Source organism: Zeus faber (assembly GCF_960531495.2).
Source record: "Zeus faber genome assembly, chromosome: 7".
NCBI lineage: Eukaryota > Metazoa > Chordata > Actinopteri > Zeiformes > Zeidae > Zeus > Zeus faber.
This window is the reverse complement of record NC_137203.1, coordinates 10,481,104-10,499,328: the sequence shown is the minus strand read 5'-3', so window position 1 is coordinate 10,499,328 and position 18,225 is coordinate 10,481,104. Positions and strand designations below refer to the sequence as shown.

General features: G+C 46.8%; 1 protein-coding gene across 1 annotated transcript; it reads left to right on the top strand.

The window, feature by feature from the left end:
* Positions 1 to 8,817: 8,817 nt before the first annotated feature.
* Positions 8,818 to 15,436, top strand: LOC307232310 (corticotropin-releasing factor-binding protein-like; the record flags this gene model as incomplete). The annotated part of the gene is made up of 7 exons (XM_080003269.1): positions 8,818 to 8,898; positions 9,101 to 9,188; positions 9,709 to 9,866; positions 11,841 to 12,051; positions 13,076 to 13,230; positions 14,351 to 14,471; positions 14,706 to 15,436. 7 exons carry the CDS (start codon positions 8,818 to 8,820, stop codon positions 14,858 to 14,860), a joined length of 969 nt encoding a protein of 322 aa, XP_079859395.1. The 3' UTR covers positions 14,861 to 15,436.
* Positions 15,437 to 18,225: the final 2,789 nt, after the last annotated feature.

Here is an 18,225-nt window from a genome sequence, read left to right as displayed (position 1 = left end):
GAGTTAGTTGACTTAATGATGATAAGAACAATCAAGCAAAATGAGAAGGTAGCAGCAAATAAATGCTTCCAATGACAGACTTTATTCATCAAAATCTCCCTGGTATGGCAGATGGCCGTGGAGAATACTATGATTTCACACATACACACACACACACACACACATACGTCACAGGAGACTGGGTAGTCGACAGGCAGGTGAATTCATCGCCTCTGCAGGGTTCTGATATTAAAACACAAATCAATCAAAACAAAACGTTCTTTTTTCTATGTGAAAGGGAGCAGGTCTGTCCGATTTTTTTTTGGCATCTTCCGGAATTCGCCTCTCGAAATGCAGATGCCAACATTTGCAGGGGGATAATAATCACGCCAGTTTTCTCAGTCATTTTTCTCCCCAATAACAAGCCATTTTTAATCCAATTAGGAGTGATAACGTGAGAGGCATAATACCGCAGCCCCTGGGACAGATGAGAGAATATGCAGGACATTTATCCCGACAGTCAATATTGGATTTCTCACTAAGCAGCTGTGCCTGCTCACTCTGACATTCCCTACCTCTGCACAGTGATCCGTCCTGATTAAAGCTGCTTTTCTACTTTATCAACATTCATTACATGACCTGGTCATGCATGGCCGGGGGACCAGAGGAAACGGGAGGAGAAAAGTTGCATGCTATGCATTGAGGATGGGGGGGCTGGGGGGGGGGGGGTTCCTACACCACTCCTTCTCTCACTGCACTTCAGCTGCGATGATGAAATTCACGGTGCAGATAGATGTCTCCTGGTATTCCGAGTGAACTTTCTCCGCAACAAAACTCTGCTAGAAACACGAACTCCATTTCAATAAAATATCTCCCTCCGTTTAATTGATCGATAGACTTTATTATTCTGCTTTCAGTATAGTCTGTTTGCAATATCACGTATTTGTTCATAGCACACTACACAGCCAAAAGTATGTGGACACCCCATGGGTGTGGCTATTTCAGCCACACCCCTTACAAACAGGTGCATATAACTCAAAACATACAGCACATGTAACCTCCTTAGACAAACATCTGCAGTAGAACGGATGTCGTACTAAAGAGCCCAGTGACTTTCAACGTGGAGCTGTCATAGGACGCCACCTTTACGCCCAATCAGCTCGTCAAGCGTCTGCCCTGCTGGGCCTGCCCCGGTCCGCCCTGAGTTCTCAAGTCCTGTTATTGTGAAGTGGAAACGTCTCGGAGACACAACAGCTCAGCCACGCAAGCTCACGGAGCGGGAGCGCCGAGTGCCGACGCGAGTTGTGTGTAAAAAGCGTGGGTCCTCTGTCGCAACAATAACTACTGAGTTCCAAACTGCCTCTGGAAGCCACGGGACCTGTTTGTTGCGAGTTTCATGAAGCGGCTTTCTTCGGCCGAGCAGCTGCACACAAGCCCAAGATCACCATGGGGGATGCCAAGTGTCGGCTGGAGGTCTGTAAATCCCGCCGCCATTGGACTCTGGAGCAGTGGAAAAGCGTTCTCTGGAGCGATGAATCGCGCTTCCCCATCTGGTGTCTGATGGACTGATCTGGGTTTGGCTAATGCCAGGAGAACGCTACCTGCCTGAAGGCATAGTAGCAACAGTAAAGATGGTGGTGGAGGAATAGTGGGCAGGGGCTGTTTCTCATGGTTTGGGCTTAACCCCCTCAATTCCAGTGGAGGGAAATCTTAATGCTACACCATAAAATGACTTTTAGAGAATTGTGCGCTTCCAACTTTGTGGCAACAGATTGGGGGGGGGGTCCCTTTACTGTTTCACATGACAACACCCCTGCGCACAACGCGAGGTCCATAAAGAAATGCTTTAGTGACTCTGTTGTGGAAGAACTTGACAGGACTGCACGGAGCCCAGAACAGAACTCCAGTGAGCACCGTTGGGATGAATTGTTTCTGACCTCACTGATGCTCTCCAACTCCAACTCCATATTAACGCCCGTGTTTTTTAATCTAAATATTCAACAAGCACTGCAACAAGCAATGGATGTGGTGTTCAGGTGTCCACGTAGTTTTGGCCATGTAGTGTACAGTATTTTTGCCTATAAATTTGCCTCCTCTAATACAGTATCACATGCATTTCAGAAATATATAAACACATTTTTCAGCATGTTTGTGAAAAAAATGTCGGGACTCCAATTTGCAAAGCAGATGAGGATTTCTGAACTTTCTGCTCCCTACCATCAAATTCACCTCACCACTGCCAGGCCAAAATATAGCACATAATACAGAAATAATACCGCCGTAGAAGTCACACTCTACCAAACTGCAGCTAAATACTGCCACCTTCTGGTGGTTCTAAGCAAGTTGCATGTCGTGCAAAAAAATAAAAAAAACACTGTTGCTCCTCATTGCATTACAGTATCACTTAATGAGATGTGTCTGTTTACCCTTCATAGAATATTCCCATCATTCCTTCATCCAAACATGACTATTAAAATTGCGGGAATGTTTTAAAAGGAGAGCTGCTGTTTATAGCAGATTATAATCAATACATTTATGCAGCCCACTGAATCATTGTCATCGAGTGCATTGATTATGCGGCCTAATCAATGTTAAGTAGATTGGATATGACAGCCGGAGCACGGCAGAGGCTGAATGATGAAGGAAGGCATTTACTGTCTGTCAGGGCCCACCCACCTGACCTGAACACACATTTCTCAGGTTGAACCAACTTTCAGCAGCCTGGCTGGAGCAAATTTAAGAATGTGTTTATTTATTTGCATTTTATTTTAATCTGTACGTACATATTAATTGCGATTAAATTGAACTTGGAAATCAAACAAAATATGTAATTCCATGCAATTTAAAATATAACTTCCTATCAATAAAATTCACGTGGCATTCAGTGCCATCTCCTGAACCCTCGTTCTTTTCAGGCAAAACAGTCGTTCCCCATGCCCGGCAAAACATTTAACCATTTCTATCTAGAGTGCGCGGATGTGGGAAAAGGGATCCCCTCCTAGTTTCTAGCTGAAAGGTTTGGCGCTCTCAATGGCCTCCCTATGGCTCCCAAAAGGTCGTCCTCAGATCCGGGCAGTATTCGATGAAAACATTTTCTGACGTGCCCGGCCGATGTCGACGCCCGCCGGGCCGCTCCGGTTTCCCTCGCACACCTGGCGGCGCCAGGCGGGTGAGGAGGATCGGTGGGAACGGTGTTTGAGCTGTGGCCTGCGTGCGATGGACTGACCCTGAAAGGCAAACCGAGGAAGAAAGTTAGGAACACAAAAAAAAAAAGTAAAGAATATGAATCAAACGCAGACCTCATGCCTCAGATAACGAAGAGGACAAAAGGTTGAAAACGTGGACCAGTTTGGTGTCTGGCGTACAGCACATTACCACAGAGCCATTGGTTGTTGATTAACCCAAAACGTTCTTTAAATAGAGTCAATTATTTAACTAGTATCGGTATCTGGCCGGAATCCATAAAGTGGAGTAAGTGAAACTTCGGCTTGGAGTCATAAATCTATTCACTTCTATTTTGTTCCCTCACTTTCTATTATCTTTTTGGGCCTTATTTTATTTTATTTTATTTATATTATTCTATTCACTTACTGCATTACGTTTTAGGAATCAGTTAGTTTCAGTTAGTTGCTAGGTAGGAATTAGGCTAGCTATAATGTTTTAGTAAGTTATTAAGTTTATTAAGTTTTAGTAACTATTGTGCCGGGGCGTTGCAAAGACATTTCACTGCGTATATGTATGAACGTATGTACATGTATGTGACGAATAAACCTCTTGAATCTTCAATCTTGAGTCTTGACTCTGAGACGCTGAATTGTGTTGTTACTATCACAGAGGGAGCGGCTCTGATGACCCTGTATGTACGGCGCGTGCATCTGCTTCAGCCTTTACTTTAATCTTCGGCGAACAGTTGCTCCTCCCGCGCGGCCGTTCCAGATGCAAACCTCGACATCGACCGCGACGCACGGCGTGGTGTTTACAAAACGTCGGCGGCGACAATGTCCAACATTGGCGTCGACCTCACGCTCCAAGGCAGGGGTGTCGACCCGGTTCGGGGGGGGGTCGGGTTTGGAGTAAATACAGCTCCATCTGGGCAGCGTAAGGTTTTTAAGCGGCGCACACATCGCAGGCGGCGTTCGGGGCGGACGGCGTCGCGGTCGATCGTCCGTTTAAAACCCAGCTTTCGAGTTTTCTTTGGGGTTTTTTTGGCGGGGGGTAAAAACAGCCCACCGGATGTTTTTTTTAGACATGCTCAACAAAAGCCTCGCAAAAAGGCTTCCCGGTGAGCGTCTCAGTGCTACGAGGTCCGACCACTTCCTGCATCAGACTGTGGACTTTTTGCCAGTGGTGCAAACCAAACAAACGGCGTACGCCCACCCCGAGATCCACCCCTGGAAGGTAATTAAAAGAAGAGTGTGTTATCCATCGCTCCTCATTAATACACCTTGAATTAACCACTTTCGGGGGGGGGGGGGTAAGGAGGAGGGGACCAGCTAGAAAATCCATGCAGGCTTTAAAGCAATCTCTCTCTGTCAGGGTGGTCCACACGGGGAGGGGCAGCTCATTACGGCCCCCCCCAGGAGATGAATGGCTCAGTCGGGAAGCAAGGAGAGCTGGGCCGGACCCCTCCGCTGACAGTCAGCTATACACAATGCTGTGTGTGTATGCATGCGTGCGTGCGTGCGTGTGAGTGTGTGTGCGCTCGTGCTTGTGTGACTCTACGAGCGATGCACAAAATACTAGAAACAGCACGTGAAGGAGTTCAACCCAAACCTGACCCTAACTTTGTAAGCGTCGTAACTAAATCACAATCACAGAGCCGGTGCAAGCGTGAGCCACAGCGGGGTTGTGGCAGGTGTCGCCAATAGAAGACGATTGACAGCGGACACTTTCAGATGTCAGTCGATTCCAAAAAGTCTAAAGAGGCAGGCAGAACAGCGGCGTTGGGGAAACAGCCTCAGGAATGTATTCGGACCGGCGGGAAGACGCCAGGAGAGGAGGGGATCCAAGACGATTAGGGAATTAAATCGGCGGCTCCGGCGGCGCGGTCCGACGAGTCGTCTTTCGCCCCGTTTCCCTACATCCAGATGGCGATATATTTGGAGAAAGCCGCGGGAGGCCCTTCGAGGCACAGCGTCTGTTGCCGACTGTTAAGCATGGCGGGGGCGGGGGCGGGGGCGGGGGCGGGGGCGGGGGGGAGGGGGTCCGTGAGAACATTGGCAGCAACCTTGTGGAATCACTGGGTCCAATAAATGCTCTGCAGGATCTTAAAAGCTCTGACGCCATTTTACGAGAGCAGGCTCCTCGCACACCGGCCTGGTCTGAAGCGGTCGTTGAGGGGGCGGTGGTGGATTTCCGCCTCCTCCGTCCCTCAAAGAACCGGAGTCTTTCCTGGAAGAAGAAACGCCGCGAGACCCCACTCCACACCCTTCAGGACTCTTCGGGTCCTTGATATTATTGTATCGCTGGGGGTTGTATCTGTCATTTTGTCCACCCCTGCGTGTGTGCGTGCATGCGTGAGTGTGTGCGTGTGTGTGTGTGTGTGTGTGTGTGCGCGCGTGCGTGCGTGTGTGTGTGTGTGTCTGGGGTAAACAACACACACATACACACACACGCACACACACACACAGAACAGTGTGAACACCAAATGAGAGCTCTTAACCATATGTCCAGTCTCCGTCAGGGAGCAGGTGGGGAGAAGCAGACTGCACGCTGGGATGCGAACGAGGTTTCGGCACGTCGGGGGGACGTCTGATTCACCAAAGCGTCATGAGGGCAGAGGGCCGCTCGATAAAAACCTTGTTAATGCCCCCCAAAAAACAACCGGAGATCTCTCACGGGAAACGTTACGTCGAGAAGGTGCTCGACACATTCCGTGTGCCTGACATCAGTGGTTTCTTATATTTTATTTACGCCTCGGAAATGAAGCCGATCAGGGTGTCGGGCGACACGTTCAGGAACAAAAATTAATTTCAAATTGTTCTTCTCTCTGCCACCAGATGGTGTCGTCGTCTTGAGACAAATTGGAAAACCGCTCCCAGCCCATAATGGTTTCCAAGCAAGAATGCTCTGCCAGTTTTTGGCGAGTAATTCATTCATGTACAGTTAATGGAGCTTTTCTAAATGAGGTTTGAATATGTTATTTATAACACTGCGACTGAGTCACACGTCCACACGTATCCACGGGTCGCGGGGGAAGCGGCGTCGCGTCTCAGAAGGACGGTGGGACGGCGAATCCACGTTTAGAACAAACGAGACATTTTGGGAGCAATTCCCTTCTGAGAGCCAATTCCCGCTGAGTGGAATACACAGTATATGGAAGGTGTTTCGATGTTAAACGGTTGAGGGAGGGTGGCTACAACAGAGATGCATGCACTGTGTCTAACTGGACCGGTAAACCCCATCAAGATCACTTTGCAAACGCAGTTGAAGCCAATGTTTATCTATGACATCACTGGGCGCAAAGACTCCCAACAAGCACCGGGACATAACAGGCGAGCACATATGAACCAGCGCCACTCCGACGGATACATGACTTGTACGTATATAAAATATATTTAGATTTGTGCTGAAAACAGGCAAGGGATAGAACACACACACACACACACACACGCACGCACACGCGCGCACACACACACACGCACCCACACACAGACACGGGTTAGCATTTTGGGAACATTTCCCAGCGGCTCGAGCTGCCATCCGGATTAGCAAAATACTCTTCATCCCCGTTAATGGCTTCGGACGCGGAGTCAACAGAAGGAGTCTATTAGACGACCAATTATCAGGTCGACCATCGGCTTTTTAGCTGAGTGTAACGCACCGTGAATAGGTCATCAGCTCCACCTGACACCGGGGCGGGAAGGTGCGGCATCAAATGCCACCGTCTTTTTGCATTCGCACCCCATATCGTTAACTGTGCGGGGCAAATGGCAGCTATTATTAGAGACAAGGTAATTGCTCACCACAGATTGCAATCATATCTCCCCGTCCCCCCTCCCTCTCTCCCTCCCCCTCTCTTAATATCCTTGCTACACACTGGGTACATCAGTATTAACATTAACATCTCTGACACGAAGACAATGATGATACTCTCGTGCGGTTTATTCCGGCGCTGACCTTTCGCAGAGGCGAGCCGGACGCCCGCGCCTCTACTCGCATTTGAACGAACGCGCTGCATCAACAAAGACCGGATTAAAGCGTTCCCTTCACCGGGCAATCTCATCGCCCTCCCTTCCCTCCCCCCTCCCTCCCCTCCCCTCACCCTTCCCTCCCCCTCCCCCCCCCCCTTCCCTTCCCTCCGCACAAAACTCTGCACTCAATAGTCACGGGGCCGCATTGTGTTTGTTTTACCGAATAATGGGAGAGGGCACTCGGAGCATGTGATCCAAGCCCTTGTCACTCTCATTTCCCTCTGCACTCAGTCCAGCGTGATTATTTACCTTGCCGCGTCCTTGTCTATTTTGGAGAAATGACATTTACACCGATGAATTCTACCTGCGTGTTTGTGTTCGGTGTTCGGTTTGTGCTTCGGCTGCTCGCCGGCTCGGGTTTACGATGTATAACCAAGAGCAAACCACGCACAGCGGTGGAGGACAAATCTATTTTCACTCGGAGTTTGCGGTGAATTGTCGTCCCCTTTTGGCGGGATGCTGGGTCACTTGTTTGGAAATAACATTGTCTGATCATCGGACTGTCTGTCTCACTCTTCTGAGGGAGTGGGGGTGGGGGTTCCTCAATGAACTGGTGAAGTGAACTGGTGAAGGCTTGAGACGCGGGCTTCAATTTCGAGGGCATTCTGGGAACCCCCGAGACCGGACACTCACAGGAAGATAGTCTTTTGTCGTGAAGCCATGTCATGTCTGATTGCTCCAATTAAGTGGTTGAAATGGAGAGGCAGGGACAAGGAAAAAAAGAAACACCAAGAGGAGCAGAAAACGGTTCTTCTGGTTGGAGAAACCACAGAATAATTCACACCAAGGTCCTTCCTTCAGGAATGATGGCACTCTTTTCTTTCTATTCTTTTTAATACATTGTAATACATTCGATTGTGTGTTATGTGAAATGATATTGTGTAACAAATAAATAAAGTCATAAAAAGATAAATAAATAAACAAACAAACAAACAAATAAACAAACAAACATATACATGAATAAAGATAGACAAATAGATAAATATTCATAAGAAAATTATATATATATATATATATATGTATATATATATATATACACAATTTCTCCCAGCTGTCCTATTTTCAAAACATATGCCATTACATTACACCATCTAGTCTGATTGTAAGTAAGAAGCTCATTGGCTGTGGAAACACGGACTTTCAAGTTAAGAAAGTTATTTTCTTTAGTATAATTTGGAATTTGAATTTGTATCATTGGAATCTTTCCAATGACTGAATTAAAAATGTTGTTCTTTCAATTGTTTGGTGTAAAACGTTATTCTTCCATTGGAAAACGGATGATCTTACAGCCATGCATAGCCACCATATACATTTTCATGTCGTATGGTCAATTTTGCGAATTGAATATTATTGTGAGTATTATTACTGAACACAACACACACATCTTTATACATTCAAGCCAGTCAGTCATGCACAATTACACCCCCCCCCCCCCCCCTCCCCAAACTATTACTGTAGATGACACACCTGATTGGCACTTTACACGGGGCTGAAAACAGTATTGTTTTAAATAACATTCTTCTTAACAGCGTTCAGTGCATTTGAGTGTGTGGGCCCTGCCTGCGGCGCGGCTATAAAAGCGCCGCGCAGGCTGCGTGGGAGCGCACTTACTTCTCTGCTCCAAGCTGCGCACTTTCCACGCGCCATGTCTGTGGCTCCACGCACGCAGCTCGTCCTCTGCCTCGTCGCTCTGCTGTGCGGACTGGGACTCAGCCGGTACATCCAGGTAAGAAATACTCCAGCTTTAATGACTCAGAGAGGGGTTTGTTTTTTCTTATCATTGACCAAAAACAACCTGCGTGTGTGCTGCAAGTTCACCTGAGGAAGTTATTTTTTGATTTTTTTCCCCATGACAATTTGTGTGCGTGCGTGCGTGCGTGCGTGTGTGTGTGTGTGTGTGTTTGTGTGTTTGTGTGTTTATTTCTCAGGACAATGACGCCTCGGAGGGTTTGTACTCCCTGCTTAGTTTGGACCAGAAAAGAGAATCAGAGGATTTTATTTTCCGCCGAACCCTCAGTAAGTGCATTTGCAAAAATGAATAAATAAATAAAATAAAACCCACAATGGGTTTTTATCCAGGGGCTCAGGGAGTGAGTGTGCTGTTTACCAGGAGGGCAAAAATACCTTCTGTGTGATTGAAACAACAACAATTAATATACAAGACAGACCTTTTGAGATATTTTATCCCGCGTTCATTAATAAACACACACTAACTGAATCCACAAAAGTGCAGCGCACACATGTCACACATCAGTTAATATTCCTATCAATCTGACCTTTCCATCATGCACTCCTCTATCCTTCCGTCTCTCCATCCAGTCGAAATAATTAACGTAATCATTACTGTGTGCTTCATGTCAAAAGGAGTTATTGTCCTCGAAAGCAACCGCGTCATGATTATGTTGTGCATTTGTGCATTTCTGTGTGCATTTCCGTGTGTATGGGTATGTGTGTGCGCGCGCGTGTGTGTGTGTGTGTGTGTGTGTGTGTGTGTGTGTGCGTGCGTGCGTGCGCGGCTGTGTGCGGGTCTCTTAAGGATGCCTGGACATGCTGGCCGTGGAGGGACAGTTCACCTTCGTGGCGTCCCAGCCCCAGCTGGCCTGCGCCGCCTTCCTCATCGCTGAACCCAGTGAGGTCGTCAGTCTGGAGCTGTCTGACGTCAACATCGAGTGCGGCGCGGGAGACTTCATCAAGGTCGGTTCAACGGGGAAAAACACAAACAGACACACACACACTTAATTATCTCCCCCCACACAGAGAGAGGGATAGATGCTTTACACATTTATACATCACATTGTTAAAGGAAGGCGTCCAGAAAATACACTGTGCAGCGTGAGGTCTCCACCGTCTAGTAACGTCAAGGAGACCAGTGGAGTCCAAAATCCATATGATATCTTACAATAAGAGAGTAGATTCCTCTTCCTCTTGTATTTTGGTTATTTTGGTTGTTGTAGCATATCATGATACAGATGAACTATTCACTATCAACTATTTGTCCTGGTCCTGTATATGACGTTACAGCAAAGCGGTCCAGTTTTCCGAGCTGCAATGAACAATGAACGCGTCCACCTGCCTGTCCATCACCAACGAATATTTAATGACCTGCTCTACATCTCTACCTACATCTCTCTCTTCTATTCGAGAGTCGAATTCGATATCAACCACCGCTTATTAACGCTTACATCTTGTTCCAAAGCACCAGTAGCCCTCCCAAAAAGTGCTGTCACATGACATCATGCTGTATCAACGTGGGAAAAAACAGGAGCTCGGTCCAAAGAAGTTTGAGGGCACTCTGGTAATCACAGGAGGGGAGCAGACCAAAAAAAAAAAAAAATGGGTCTAAAAAAGAGCCACGGCTTTTTAAATCCTAGAACACCCATCGAGAGCTTCTTTTGGGCGGGTCTGCTTTTTTTTCGTCCTTAAATGTTTGCTTCCTGTTGATCTCTGAGCACCTACTACTACTGTCTTTTCACACATATTTGACACCACACTGCAGCCAGTGCTTCTCCTCTGCTCCACGTTGGATCCATATTGAGAGCAAGTAATATTTTAATATGTGAAGTTTATTACAAGTCATATTTTAATATGTTAAGTATTTATTCAGCACCTGTCAGCGTCACAACGTGCTTCACAAGAAACAAAAAATAAATCACGTTTTAAATCGAATGAAAGCCGGTCTGAGCGGATCTTCCACCTCAACCAGTCGGGCCCCCGTGGGGTTTGGATGGGCGTCGAGGCGGTGATGTCGAGGGGAACAAACACATTCTGTTTCTCTCCGGGTTGGGTGGCCCCCGCTGCGGCGGCACTCCGCCAAGTCCCGCGGCGCGGCGTCCCTGAAAGGCAGCGGCAGCAGCTGTCCAGGAGTCAGCTTTCAGCCAGAACCAGACGCTGCCGTACCCAGAAGCCACCCCACTTCATGGCAAACACATCACGCAGCTGTCGGATGGAGGCTCTGTGTCCACGAAGTGTTTACTTCAACAAACAAAAGAGGGAAGAAACATACGTGTAGGTACATATTTGCACTTGCGCGTTTTCGATATTCTTAAATGAACATTTTTGGACGGATAGCACAACAAATGCTAGTAGTAAACTTGTGTACAAATTGAGTGTGTTTATTTTATTATATCTGAATAACACACAGGAACTATGACAAATGCACATTACAGTGCTTTAATGGTTGCACAGATTGACCTGTGGGATGTATTTTGGGTACAATGGTGCAGTGCCCGTTCAAAACAATCCTCTTTGAAAGTCCTCGGGTCCCCAGCAACACACCTCCCGAAGCCCCGCCCCGCTGCTGCACAGAGCTGAGCGGCTCGCTGTTCCCTTGTTTATTCAACGTTGATTAATACCACACGTGCGGCGTGTGCGAACCGCACCAAAATTCGACGCCGCACGTCCTTGGGGCGCCAGCGACACACCCGGCAGGTGTGAAGTCGATCGGATGAACGGTTGTCCAGATAATCGAAGGACTTCCTTTCTAGCTGGACTCAAGGGAATCGCCTATGTTGATGCAGCGAGCTCAGGATTTCCTTTCAAGGAGCTGGAACAAAACCAGCATAATCCCCAGATCTGCTTGGTTTTCCTTTTACAGTCGTGAATGGTGTAGTTAAGTCGACTCATGCCGGGGTTTTTTTTGTTTTTGTTTTTGTTTTTCTCCCTCTGCAGATGTTTGACGGCTGGGTCTTGAAGGGGGAGAAGTTCCCCAGCAGCCTGGACCACCCTCTGCCCCTGCGCCAGCGCTACGCGGACTACTGCTCCTCCAACGCACCGGAGGGCGCCATGCGCTCCTCTCAGAACGTGGCCATGGTCTTCTTCCGCATCAACAGCCCCGACAGTGGCTTCACCCTCACGGTCAAAAAGCTCCACAACCCCTTTCGTGAGTTTCGCGTCGGACGGCGAAACCGGCAGTTCTCTGATCTCTGGTTTGCAACCCCAAAGGCAAACGTGTCTGTGTAGATGTGTGTGTGTGTGTGTGTGTGTGTGTGTGTGTGTGTGTGTGTGTGTGTGTGTGTGTGTGTGTGTGTGTGTGTGTGTGTGTGTGTGTGTGTGTGTGTGTGTGTGTGTGTGTGTGTATTGGAACAGTTTGACCTCCTACCCAGTTTGATGGGAAGGAGACTGGGAGTTTACGTGAATTCTTGCTGCAGCTCTGAGCACGTTCTGGCAGCTTCCTAAAAGTGAAACGGCATGAAAGCATAGTGTGCAACCCTGTGCTGAAATTTAAGGCACCCCTCCAAATTATTGTTTAGTACGCCCAAAACCGTACTATGGTCAAACACTATGTGAAATTGACCGTGATGACATCCGATGAAACATCATATTATGCACACTAGACTGTTGAGTGTATCCCACAATGCATTGTTAGGGCAAGGCGTCGCTGCAGTGTCGTCATCAACACTCACCGCACTGACAGGATGTGGAGCGGTGATATGACGATGCAGTACGTCCCAGAACAAATCAATCTTTTTTACTCACATAGTATAGTACCCCGCGAGAGAGTGTGAACACGCAGTGTGTCATATGTAGTACGCCTTGCTTTGCAAAACAATGCCTTTGCAAAATGTTGTGTATCAGCATATTGCTTGTAAAATCTATATACATTAATGTGTGAATCTTAAAATATTTATTTTCAGTATTTTTTTGTATTAAACATTGTTTAAGAGGCATGGCCCACAGCTCCACCAGAACGAGCAGGAATAGAGCTTTCTGCTTTTCATCGACGCCAAATAATTTGGCCTCTCCTGACTCAAAACATATTTAAGTGTGTGTGTGTGTGTGTGTGTGTGTGTGGGTGCGTGTGTGTTTGTGTGTGTGTGTGTGTGTTTGTGTGTCCGTCCGTGTGTGTGTCTGTCCGTGTGTCACCATGTGTGTGTGTGTGTGTGTGTGTGTGTGTGTGTGTGCAGCCTGTAACATCATGTCCCAGAGTCCGGAGGGCAGTTTCACCATGGTGATGCCGCATCAGCACAGGAACTGCAGCTTCTCCGTCATCTACCCTGTGGAGATCCAAGTGACTGAACTGAGTCAGAGACAAGCCAAGACCAACGAGCTGAGCCCACAGGTTATCTATCTATCTATCTGTCTGTCTGTCTGTCTGTCTGTCTGTCTGTCTGTCTGTTTGCCCGTCCGTCCGTCCGTCCGTCTATCTATATGACACTTCAGTTGAAGAATATGTTAACAGTGGTCCAGTGACCCTGTGGTGTACTATCTATCTATCTATCTATCTATCCATCCATCCATCCATCCATCCATCCATCCATCCATCCATCCATCCATCTATCTATCTATCTATCTATCCTGTTAACCTGTGGTGTACCACAGAGACCAATCCTTGGACCCTTCTCATTTTTCCTCTGTATGCCCCCACTAGCTGATAATATCTGTAAGAATGGCATCAGGATTCATCGTTACGCACTGCTTATAAAGGACCAGACAACTCCCTGTCCCTCTGACTTATTATTATATTGAAGATCCAGACTGTTATGAATTCTGGGGTCATTTCTGGACACCCTCCTCCTTTTTTCCAATATTCACCTAAGTGCGACAAATTTCTATCATCGGAAGAATCCGAATCGGAAGAATCGTCAAGACTTGATTGCTCTAATCTCTCTTCTCTGGTCTGCCCAGATCATTTTTCAGACGAATTTGGTTGGTTCAAAATCCCGAACTATGAAATTTGAAATCACTGCCCTAATCCGTATTAATCTACAATGACTTCTTAGAGAGATTAGAGTATGAATGAATGGCATTTTTTCTTCCACCTTATACACCTCGCCACTATCAGTCACAAAATGCAGGTGGCAAACCTGAGGATAAACAAAAAGTCAACTTGCAGCAGAGCTTTCTCTTTTCATGCTCCCTACATATGGAATGCTGTCCCTGCCTTTATTTTGGAGGCAAGTTGGATCTGTGTTCTGTAGTAAAAACAATTTTTTTGTTGTGTACCTCAACTAGTCAGACTGCTCCAACAATATCTAATGTTTTATGTTTGATATTTAATGTCCTTTTGGGCAAAGTTTGATGATACTTTTATTGTTTAGTGATGTCCTACATTTCTGTATTTGTGTCTCCTGTATCCGTTCTGTGTGCGATGTTCATTTTCCTTCTTCCCTAAAAGTCTTGAGGGGACCTTGTGAAATGCACACTGGAAAATAAACTTTGACTCCCCCGGCCCCCCGCAGAGGCAGGGGTGGTCCGGCTGCACGGGGACGGGGGATTACGTGGAGCTGCTGGGGGGAAACGGGGTGGACACCTCCCGGATGTATCCCGTGGCCGACCTCTGCTTCTCTCCCAGCGGACAAGGTGAGTTTGTAAAGGACGTTTTCGAGGTTACCTCATTTACTATTAAAATGACTGTTTCACAACACTCACATTCGGAGTCTCAGCCTGATCTGCAGCTCGTAATATTATTATTATTATTATTATTATTATTATTATTATTATTATTATTGTTGAAACCATATGGGCTTTTCCGGAGTGTTTTTGGGTGGTTTCACTATTAAGAATCTCTCTCTCTCCCCGTCTTTGGCGGCGCAGCCCAGATGAAGATGGGATGCGATAACTCGGTGGTGAGGCTGGTTTCCAGTGGAAACTACATCAACCGCGTGTCCTTCCAGTACAGGTTACTGGAGCGGGATGAGCTGCCAAAATCCAGAGAGAACAGTCTGGATGACTTTTGCACTATGGAATGAGATTTCTGTCGCGGGTGTGCACACACACACACACACTCACGCACACACACACACGCACACACACATGCGCGCACACACACACACACGCACGCACGCACGCACGCACGCACGCACGCACACACACGCACACACACACGCGCGCCCACACACACACACACACGCACACACACACACACATACAAACATAGATGAGCAAAGGTAAACAAAACATGAATCCATTCATCTGTAAATATATTTAATTACATGATAATGTTTAACATTTACCCCATTAAGTCGGTAAATACATTTTGCTAAATGTTTTATTTACGAAGTAATCTCATTATGTTTCCTTTTACAAATGTGTGTTTGTATTGGAATTTATTTCTCTGTTTCATAGTTTCCTCATAATGGCTATCACATGTAATGTATGTATTGATTACATGTAATTATTTATTTTATTGTTGTGAAAGGTCTTTTAGACAGAACATCCTCGAGTGTTTGTTTTTTTTGTAACGAGTTTCTGTCTTTTTAGTTTGGAGGTTTCTGTGTATGACATTACTTCAGTTAATGATGATGTCTTTACAATTTAAAAATAAATCCTGAATTGCATGAAAAGGCGCCTGTTGTCTTTTGCTCAGTACTTGAGGTGGGTTGAGTCCAGCCGAGGGGAGCAGGATTAATGCTGTTTTGCGACTGTGTTCCCCCGCAAACACTTTAATGATACATTATCTCACTGGGTAAACAAAGAAAGGCACATGCGGTGGTTCTGGTGATACTTCACAAGTTCACACATACTGTAGGGGCTTTTCAGTACAACGCCACAAGCAACGGCGGTCTGAAGGTCAAATCGCTGTGGTCCGTGTGAGGTAATCCGCTTTATTAAAATGGACAGGCGAGACCGGCCTTTGTGCGCGGGGAGGGAAATGTGATTTACTGGAGAGAGGAGAACGGGAGAAAAAGGGGCCCAAAGCAACTTGGGTTTCTTCCAGTTTAGTTTTATGGCGACCGGCTACGTGAACTCACACACAACGAACTTTCATGGAGAAACGCAAAATGCAAACAAAGTGAAAACATTGACATCCTTCATCCGGGGCGATAAGCCCATCCACTCGCACCTTTGTCGTTTCCACGAGAAAGAGATGAAATAGAAACATTTATTTCCTGTGTTGAAGTAATTGTGGCGTCGGCTTCCTGCCCTGTAGCAGTGCGGGACGGGCGGGACGGACATTTGCATCCGAGGCGAACACTTATTGATGACTTATCGCATCGATCGCCCAGAGGGGCTCAAACGAGTAGGAAGACTCACAGCGAATGAACCGTGGGTTGCAGCAGCACATTATACATCATCACCAATTATGTTTTCATGTGAGGAAGAAACACGGAGGGCACTAATTAATAAGACACAGAGCACATACATTAACATAAGTCACGTACATACACCCACGCAGGGACAAACATGGAAATACGCAAAGATACACATCTTCTCTTCCTCTCTCTCGTACTGTATGGATTACTTTAGGCTCCGGAAGGTAATAAATAAACTCTATAGCAAATTTTATTATTATGTATATACACTCACTGAACACTTGATGAGGAACAACTGTACACCGACTTCAGTTAATGTTCACATCAACCATCATAATGGGGAAAAAAAATGGCATCTCAGTGTTTTCCACCGTGGAATGATTGTTGGTGCCAGACGGGCTTTTTTGAGTATATCTGTAACCGCTGACCTCCTGGGACTTTCCAGCACAGCAATCCCCTTCAGAGTTTACCCAGAATGGTGCGAAAAACATCCAGCGAGCGGCAGTTCGGCGGACAGAAACGCCTTGTTGATGAGATAGGTCAACGGGGAATGGCCGGACTGGTTCGAGCTGACAGGAAGCTGGAACCGCTGTAGTGTCACTCTGTACAGTTGTGGGGAGCAGAAGAAACATCTGAGGTCGAGCGTTGAAGCAGACGGGTTACAACAGCTGAACACTACGTCAGCCAAGGAGAGAAAGCTGAGGCCGCAGTGGGCTCACCAAGACGTAGCCTGGCCTGATGAAGCTTGATGTCTGCCGAGGCACACGGATGGTAGGGTCAGAATTTGGCGCCAACAGCATGAATCCCTGGACCCAACCTGCCTTGTGTCAACAGTCCAGGCTGGTGGTGATGGTGTAATGGTGTGGGGAATATTTTTTTCTTGGCACACTTTGAGCCTGTTAATACCAATCAATCATGGCTTGAATGCCACAACCTGTTTGAGTGTTGTTGCTGACCATGTGCATCCCTTCATGGCCACAATTGACCATCTTCTACTTCCAGCATAATAATGCACCATGTCACAAAGAAAAAGTCAAACTGGTTTCATGAACATAACTGAGTTGAATGTTCTTCATTTTCCTTCCCAGTCACCGGATCTGAATCTAACAGAACACCTTTGGGATGTGATGGAACGGGAGATTCGCAGCATGAATGCGCAGCTGACAAATCTGCAGGAATTTTGTGATGCAATCATGTCAACATGGACCAATGTTGTGTTGTGAATCTAAGGGATGTTTCCAACATGTTGTGGAATCCATGCCAAGAAGAACTGAGGCTGTTTTGAGAGCAGAGGGAGGCCCCGCCCAGTATTAGTACAGTGTTCCTTATAAAGTTCCCAGTGAGCGTATAGAGTGAGAGTGGAGTATAATGTGTGTGTGTGTGTGTGTGTGTGTGTGTGTGTGTGTGTGTGTGTGTGTGTGTGTGTGTTTGTGTGTGTTTGTATATACAAATGTATTCAAATATGTCCTTGGCAATCAGTGCAAAGCAGTGACGCATGTATTTTCCTTATTAAATGTAATCCGATCCGTTCCAGCTCCGACAAAAATGCGAGACGGGCCCCGTGGAGGTTAATCAACGCTTAAAATCAACGTCCGTCGCCTACAGACACGGAACCCCAAAATCCATATCCAAACAGGTTAACGCCGAGAGCGACGGACCAAACACCACCACTACCCCGTCCTGACGCTCTGGAAATAAGTGTGTTTCGCGGCGTCTCTCCAAACATTAGACTATCATTAACTTCCCCCCCTTGTGTGTGTAGACTGTTTTCAGCACTGGATTCTGGAGTCAGAATAATTATGGTGCTCTTAATGGGATTATCCCACAAGCCTGAGTGCACTTATTCCCTGCGACATCCTCCTAACTGTGGCTCGCTTTTGATCTTCGCCTTACGAGGAATTAAGCTCAAACCAGCTCAGCCGCGATGATTAAATTAAACCGCCGGATATCCTTTTTTTTTTTTTACCCCCCCCCCCTCTCTCTTTCTCTCTCTCTCTCTCCCCGGTCTTCCCTTTCCAGTCTTCATCAGAAAAAAACACACAAACACACACACACACACACACACACACACACACACGGAC